General features: G+C 37.8%; 1 protein-coding gene across 1 annotated transcript; it reads right to left on the bottom strand.

Moving 5' to 3' along the window:
- Positions 1-2,853: 2,853 nt before the first annotated feature.
- On the bottom strand, positions 2,854-8,189 carry LOC141250811 (uncharacterized). The gene is made up of 17 exons (XM_073670094.1): positions 7,955-8,189; positions 7,735-7,811; positions 7,431-7,514; positions 7,225-7,338; positions 7,063-7,146; positions 6,906-6,977; positions 6,736-6,803; positions 6,404-6,491; positions 6,140-6,213; positions 5,702-6,071; positions 5,582-5,628; positions 5,437-5,509; positions 5,314-5,358; positions 5,156-5,213; positions 3,838-3,984; positions 3,318-3,471; positions 2,854-3,004 (listed from the first exon to the last, which is right to left on the bottom strand). Exons 1-17 carry the CDS (start codon positions 8,187-8,189, stop codon positions 2,854-2,856), a joined length of 1,941 nt encoding a protein of 646 aa, XP_073526195.1.
- Positions 8,190-8,400: the final 211 nt, after the last annotated feature.

Raw genomic sequence — 8,400 nt, forward strand, 5'->3', positions numbered from 1 at the left:
ATTAGTAGGCCGGGTTGAAGGTTGCTTAGTTTAGGGCCGGGGTTAGCATTTGTGTGTACTTGTGTGCACACTAGTGCAATTTTTTTTAATTTAACATATTTTTTAGATTTTATTAATCATGATTAATGCTAATTAATTAAGTGTGTTCTTGGTTGTAGTTGGAATTGTTAAGAAAATTAGTTGAAAAATGGAGGGAAGAAATGGTAGGAAATAAAAAATGGTTGGTATAGATGTGTAAGAAAAGTTGATTAGATGTTTGGTAAGATTAAAAATTATGTGTTGAAAGTTGTGATAAAAGTTGAAATAAAAAGTTTTAATAATGTAGGTGAGGGTAGTATGGTAAAGTGGAGATTGTTATAAATGAAAACTTGGACAACCAAAAAGGAAATGTGGATAAACAAAATGGGACGGAGGGAGTACTACTTTGTCCCGTTATAAAGATCTCATTTTTTCATTTCGGACGTCCAAAAATATAGATCTCATTTTCCTCTTTGAGCAATTTTTATATTTAAATTTTACATTCTCAATACACATTTACACTTTCCAATCTTATTTTACATATCATCTCTCCTCATCAAATCAATCTCATCTCATTCTTCTATCTATCTATCTCCTTCAACCATTATAATTTTCACTTTACTCTTTCCTCTCAACTTTTTATCTTCTTTCCTTAATTTGTATCGATATTGTCAAACAAGATCTATAATATGGGACGGAGTGAGTAATCTGTCCCCTTATATTTTCTCACGTTTTATACTATTCATTGATTAAATGAACTTTGCTAATATCTCTCAATATATAAGTAAGAACATAGTCATGACTCGTAAATGATCTTGTTATTCGTCTCAAGAAATACTTTATCAAAATATTGAGATTTTGAGATTAACATATTTAAAGATATACTCCGTCCGTCCCTTTATTATCTTCCTTTTTTTCCAAAAAACACGGGGTTTAAGGAGAAAAGTGAAGAGTGTGGATCATGTGACCTTAGCTTAACTAAATATTACAACTTTTCTACGGAATAAAGTTGAGAACAATGTAAAAAATGATTTCCAAAATGATTCTTGTATTGATTTCTCGTAGGGCTTACAACTACTAGGCAAACACACTGTTCTTAGTTTCTCTCTATACTCTCCTAGCTATTGCCTAGGTCCTAAATCAATCATACTAACTCTCAGCGCTGACAACCACATTTTAGAATGAGAATCTAAGCTATTTATACTATAGCATAATCGTCAGGAACTACTTTACGAAAAGCTAGATTAAATAAATAAATAAAATACTTAATCTGAACAAATTAACTAATATGTCAAAGTCGCTCTAACAAACTAGATCTCGAATCTGATAGATCCTTGCGTATCAATCTTTCCTTTAATAGTGCCTTATAAGATAGCTTTCCATTTATACGTGCTCGGTTACCTTTAATGCACTCGGTTCCCTTGAGCGCGACCCTCTGAGATAATACTTGAACCTTCAATGCTCGGTTCCCTTGCTTCAGATGTTCGGTTCCTCTTTGTGATTCTCCGTTCCTTTTCTCTTGGTTAAGCGCGTTAAACGATATTCTTCTCACTGGACTCGCTTTGGCTCCTAATCTTAAGCTCGTTAGTTTCCCTGCTTAAATCATCTATTTAGCTCGAAGGCCTATTGTTATCCTGCAATATCTCACTCAATGAAGACATTAGTGTATAAGTTTGTTTGTTATCAGTAAAACTGAGACATTATTAGTTATGGGAACTAAGGAGCTAGTCCATATAACTAACAATTTTCCCCTTTCTAATGATGACAAACATAGAATCCTGGCATAGATATAGAGTTTAGTCAAAATAAAACTGAGAATAAAGTAGCTTTGGTCCCCCCTTAACCAATGAACAAGTAGAAATCATTGCCCTTCGAACTTACCATGATAATTAGTCCCCCTAAATTAAATAACCCCTATGCTTGTAATATTCCCCCTTTTAACATCATTGAAAAGGTTTTGCTCAATATGAAACAAGGGAATTTAAAGAATGTTACGTGTGTGCTCTCTATAGGAATGGTTAAGTGATACTAAACAAAACTAACAAGTGAAGCCCTCCTCAGTACGAACTAGATCAAGCAGATAAATGAATCAAAGCAGACTTTATATTAAGGGAAACAAGTAAGCACACACAAAGATAAGCAAACAATCAAAAATACATCAGATATTTGAGGAGCTTTGGATTTTTCCTAAGGGAGTCTAAAGGAACTGAGATCACAGCTGAGTCACTCCACCATTATCTTCTTGACAATGCGTGGGTACGAGAGCACGTGATTCTTGTGCATTTTGATAGTCAACATGTGCGAGAGAATGAGGTGCGTTGTGTCAATAATTCTTCCTTCAATCACCTCCCTGAGCAAACATGCGTCGGTGATTGTCACTATATCCTGCTTCTCTTGTCTCGGTATAGCATTACGCAGCATGATGAAATGAAGCAGTTTAGTGCCGAAGCTGAGCATATTGGTTTTGATCTTCAGCCTCGCCTTTCCTACCAGGAGCTCGACCATTTCCGCCTTGCCTGAAGGCCAGATTTTCTTGGGAAGAGAGGCATACCCTTCGCCTGTGGGGAGTTCGAGCACCTTTGATACAAGCTTGATGTTTATTGTCTTCGGCTCATCACCCCACGGAATTTGAGTGACAACATAGGGTTGACCTAGAGAGGGGGGCATAGGAACGAGTGCGTTGTAGAACTTTCTTACCTTGTCCAGGTTGACCACGAAGGGCTCGACCTCTAGCTCGGACCAGCGAGTTCTTTCGAGTGGCGATCGTTGCAGTGACGTCAAACTCGGCTGGGCTGAGGGTGATCTAAAACCCTTGACCAATAATAAGCGGCTCGATCACCATCCTTGTTGAGAAATTTCCATGTGTCGGAGGCAGTTTGTAGGTGGAGTCGCTTTCGGTGGTGATAATCTCTTTAGATGAGAGCCATTTGGGTCTATTGTGAGAGGTGGAGGGAGGGGTGATCTAGAGAGGTCTTTTGTGGGAGGCCTATTGAGATGGGGAGCCAGGGAGTGTGAGGGTTAGAGGTGGAGAGGTGAGGGCGAGGGCTTGAGGATTACTTTCGTAGTGAACGGTGGCCATGAGTGTGTTCTGTGGAGTTGGAGGAGGATGCTTTAGGTGTGGTGGAGGAGATAGAGAGGATTGGTTCTTTGCTAGGCTAGGCTTCCTCCATTGGAGAGAGAGAGAGAGGAATGGTGTGAAGGAGTGGGTTTAGTAGGTCGAGAAAAAAAAAGAAAGATTGTCGCTTAGACAACATGAAGAAGATCTTGGCTGAACCTTGACGCAAAACTATTTTTGTTACCGCGGTGAAGACGGTGTTGGTGGTGTTGGATGCTTCTCCGGGACTGTGGTAGGATGAATTTGAGGAGCTACTGTCACCGGGGAGGTGCTTGGGAGGTAGACAGTGGTGGAGGTGGCAGAGCTGAGGACGTGGTGGCTACTTGGTCTAGAAAGGCCTTGTATTTAAGGAATTCGGCCCATTGCTCAGCATTGATGTTCATTTGGTTGGCCATTTGATTGTGTTGGGAAGAAGCTTGTGTGAGGGAGAGAGAGTACAAGAAAGTATGGGTTTATTGAGATGATGAATAGTTTGAAAGCAATAAAGGGGTATGAATCTAGGACGAGTGGTATTTATGGTGGGTGTTCAACGGTCCAATCATAACGACTCTTTAACAGATCAGATTTGGAGCCTCGATCTTCGCATGAGCCACTGGGAACTGACGCTTGATGATTGCCTACAAAATAGACGGCCGTTGAGTTGCTCGTTCCCTATACTTTTGTCGGTCCCTATGCTCAGTTCCTTTCATTTATGCGCTTCATACTAGTATTTGTGTCTCGATCCCCATCAAGTACTTGGTCCCCATGACTATTTACCTTTATTCTGAGCTTGTCACTTCTCATACTACTCGGTCCCCAAGATTTTAGGTGTTGTGTCTCAGTTCCCATTCTCAGTGGGATAATGTAACTTGCTTAAGCACGTATATAATTCGAACACACAAAGGGACAATGAAGCTCTTTTAAAAACAACAAGTGCTAAGCATATATCGTTAGGCATTTTGTCATCTAGGTGAATATTCCCAGGTGTGGTTACATAGGGAACGTTACACCAAGATCAAGGCTAAGGGACTGGCTCATAAAAACAAATCATTTTTGGGGGGCTTGATCATATGGTTAAGAAGCGATCATCATATATCATGGCTTGAAAATGAAGACATTAGTGTATAAATTTGTTTGTTATCAAAACTGAGGCATTATTAGTTATAGAAACTAAGGAGCTAGTCCATATAACCAACAAAGAGTAATAATTGTGGAGAAAAGAAATAGAGAGAAAGAGGAAAGAAAAAAAATGTGTATTGAATGAAGATAAAAGTAATATTAGGAGAAGAAAATTTATATTGGATAAAGTTAAAGTGTATTGGAAATTGATAAAGTGGTAGTGAATTGTTTCTAGAAATGAGAAATAGGAAGATAGTTTTGATACGCCCGAAAAAGAAAGTAGAAAGATAAATAAGGAATAAAGGGAGTATATAATATAGAAAACATGCCTCGACAAATGTGGAAAAAAACAGGAAGCAGAAAAAGAGACGAAAGAAGTATAATGTACACTTTCTTTTTCCGGTGTCTCAAAAAGTTATTTTGGCTTTTCACTTTTGGAAACCCACTTTTCTAACTTCAACATATTTTTATATATTTTCCCTATACACTTATCTATTCACAATACACATTTAATTTATTCTCTTTCATACTTCTCTATCTCTCTTCTCTCTAATCATTATACATTTCAAACACCTTAATTCTCATATATTTTGAAACAAATGGGCATCATAATATGGGACGGATGGAATACTCATTCCGTCCCATTATATAGTGTGTGTTTTCTTTTACACACTTGCATATCTGTATTTATATTTCTAATATCTCTAAATATTATCATAAATTATAAAAATAAATCTTATATAATGGGACAAAAGGAGTATCATTTTACGGAGATCGGAAGATGGTCTAACAATTCCCTTGCATAAGGGTATTTGTTTTCAAAACATAATTATGTAAACAATCCTAAATCTGCCTCTATGAGAATAGAGATATGCATAATTATGATTTATGGTCTTGTATAAAGACATACGCAAATAGGCTAACGATCACATATACTAGTCACTCTAAGTTCACTTTTCACATCAACTATCTTACTACAAGACTACCTATGAGGTAACTCCATTAGTAAATCAAAAACTTCTCAACATAGTAAATTCACCCACTTCTAATTACATCAAACAAAGGATAAGTTACCCACCTACTTCGTCTTCACCCACCTTCTTCATACCCTGCCCATGCCTACTTCCCTGCAAAAATTAACAGTATAGAGCTAAGTTCAATGATCATACAGATTCATCTTTGATTTCATAACAAAAATTACTTACAACACTCTTTAATCTTCGAGCTGATGGGGCACGAGCCACTGACGAAGCAGCAGCAACTGCAGCAACACGTATCCTGTATAACAACAAAGATATATAAGATGCATAATAATACTTTAATCAAAACACTCTGATATATCTTTCACACCTCTTATGAACATCCACAAATTCATCCGTTTCATCCACAATCTCCTCCTGAAATTCGTCAATATAAAGTAAGAAACATGACGGTGAAGCTACATTTATGGAGAGAGAATGTGATTGATACCTGCAAGAGCTCTTCGAATACATCTTCCAAAGTGATGATACCAATGACCTCTCCTTCTTCTATATCATCAGAGTAAAGAATTGAGCCTGGTAATGTATAATCCTGCTGGTTAGAGGTGTAGTTATTCAAATTGTTTTGCTTTGATATTTTATCAATGTCCACAGTGCTGTAAGTATTCTCATCTAGCTTTGACAGCAAAGGAGTAGCTAAATCAGAGCTTGTTTCGGTATGTTCATTCTCAGATTTCTCAACGTCAATAATAGTTGGTGGGTTCGTGTTCTTCGGCTTGGCTTTAACTACTGCTGCCATATGACTGTGACCCTTCTGAAACTCATTCAGAATGTCATATAGAGGCATATCAGCTGGAACCCTGTCAAAATTATTCAGAAACATAATTCACCATCAGATAAATCAGAGTAGTAAAAACATAGTTTTTACCTTGGAATCTTCCGAATGGAAACTGCACTGACGGGAGTCTCTGTTTCAGGTCGAACTGTGAGGAGAGTTTTTACCTGGGATGAGATTGAGATTTTGTAAGATAGTAACTCAGTCAATTACCCTTCTTGAGAAATTTCTAGAAAGAAAAAGAACTGTAATGTGAACTTTTCTGCAACTTACAGTTATTTGTATTGCACGCTAAGGTCAATTGCAATACAACTTACAAGAGTGGAGTAGAGCATTAAACCAGATAAGGGAACCCACCAGGAGAAGTCCAATTATATTTTTCGGATTTCCAGAATATACAGGAACTCGACTATGACCACGTGCCAGAATTTTCCCCATTGCCTCCCTGCAACAACAAATTTAGTAAAAAAGAAAACTATTTACTACAAATAAATTTAATGTTCCATTTAAACCTGCCCATCACAGAGGAAAAGGAAACAGATTCAGCAATAACATATGGTGTATGACTTGAATTACCACGCGTTAGTTAAATCAACAAAAAAGACAAACTGATACAGTACAAGTTTCACGGGAACCATTTACATGCAATAGACCTGCAAAGTAAACAAATATTCTTAAGTAGTACTTACCAATCCAACTTTGAGTTGACATCTAAGGAAAATGTTGATTCAATGGGTGTCATAGCCTCTTGAGCTGTCTGCTCATTTAAAAATAGATACTTTGAAAAGGAATGATCAAACTCCAAATTTCAAAATAATCACATTCAAATTTCCTCCATGTACTAGCTGAATTGTCATACCTTCTCGGTCAAATCTAATGCCCCACTTATAATTGTTGTCTCATCGTGTGTGAGTTCGCCGCCTTTTCCAGCCTAACAATAAAGAGGGTACAGATATTCTCAAAGCAATTTAAGTGGTGTTTAAATATTTATCCATTTCTTTATAACGTTGGTGTACCTCTTGGCTATGAATTGATACAAGAGCCTTTAATTGAGCCCTCCTGAACAACGCCTCATTATGTCCAAGTAAGAAATCTAACACCTAGAATAAATCAAAAGTTCAGTATATACAAACGGAATGTGATCGAAAAAGCTAACAAAATTTCACAGTTTAAATTACCTTCCCAATAGGATATGCTATTGGACAGCAAATAACCATCAAAACACGCACAAGGCATATGAAATTTGCACCAACAGCAAGTCCATATCTTGTGCATATGGATTGTGGGATTACCTAACAAGTCATAAGAAAAGGTCAAACGGCATACAGCTCCAGTGCAAGGCTTGTGAACAAATAATTATATCAAGATAGAGGAAAAAGTATACCTCACCAAAAGCTAGGACAAAAGTTACAGATAGAATTATAGCTACATACTGGTTGAAAAGCTTATCCAGGTATATAGGAAGGGCCTGCAAAACTCAAGCATCAAGCTGATATTCTATAAGGAAAACTTGAACAAAGTACAGTGTGTTTGTGAATGGGAAGGAATATTAGTTCATTATATTCTACATGTCAATGGATTATGATATCAGTAATGAATCTACCTTCCACATCATTGCAACTTTGACAATGTAAACTCATCTGGTTTTATACAACAGGAAACTATACCATGTCAGTCTCAGTACTTACCTCCATTGCTGCTGCATTACACAGGAGCAAAGTGACGAGAAGCTGGTGCTGCTTCTGAAGTACGGGAAGGATAGTAGCTGCACAGATAAACAAACAATCTCACACCACAGCAAGACACAAAGAGAAAGATAAACCTAAGAAAAATTAATTCAACCAGAAGTGCGAAACTGCGAACTGAAACACAAAATTGGAAAGGGGATTTCAAAAATCCGACACTCGCCTGCTTGCTTCTTCTCAGTAGGGGTACCACTCTGCTTGAGAATCTCCATGTCAACGAGGCTGATCGACATTAGACCGAGAGTCAAACCGGACATAATTCCGGCGAAAATGACGAGGACGCAGCAGATGGCGGCGTAGATGAACCACCAAGCCGTTCCGAACGCGATTTCCGATTGCAATATCATGTTACACCTCGTCGCCACTCGAGCCACCACGAAAGCATTGATCGGATGCATCGCTTCCTCACTGGCGCTACTACTCTTACTCTACTCCGAGCGATTCCTGTCTGCTGCTAAATACAGAGATTGGTGTCGTTTTCTGGAATTAATCAGAGTTGCCTCTCCGTTTAAGCTCTTGTCTGTTCCTGATGACTCTCGAATCTCGATACATCATCTTTGACACCTAAATTGCATTACGTTGGTTAAAATAACGTATCAAACTAAAATT

The sequence above is a fragment of the Phyllobates terribilis genome, unplaced genomic scaffold (assembly GCF_046119375.1).
Source record: "Phyllobates terribilis strain yellow unplaced genomic scaffold, ASM4611937v1 Scaffold_6130__1_contigs__length_46690, whole genome shotgun sequence".
NCBI lineage: Eukaryota > Metazoa > Chordata > Amphibia > Anura > Dendrobatidae > Phyllobates > Phyllobates terribilis.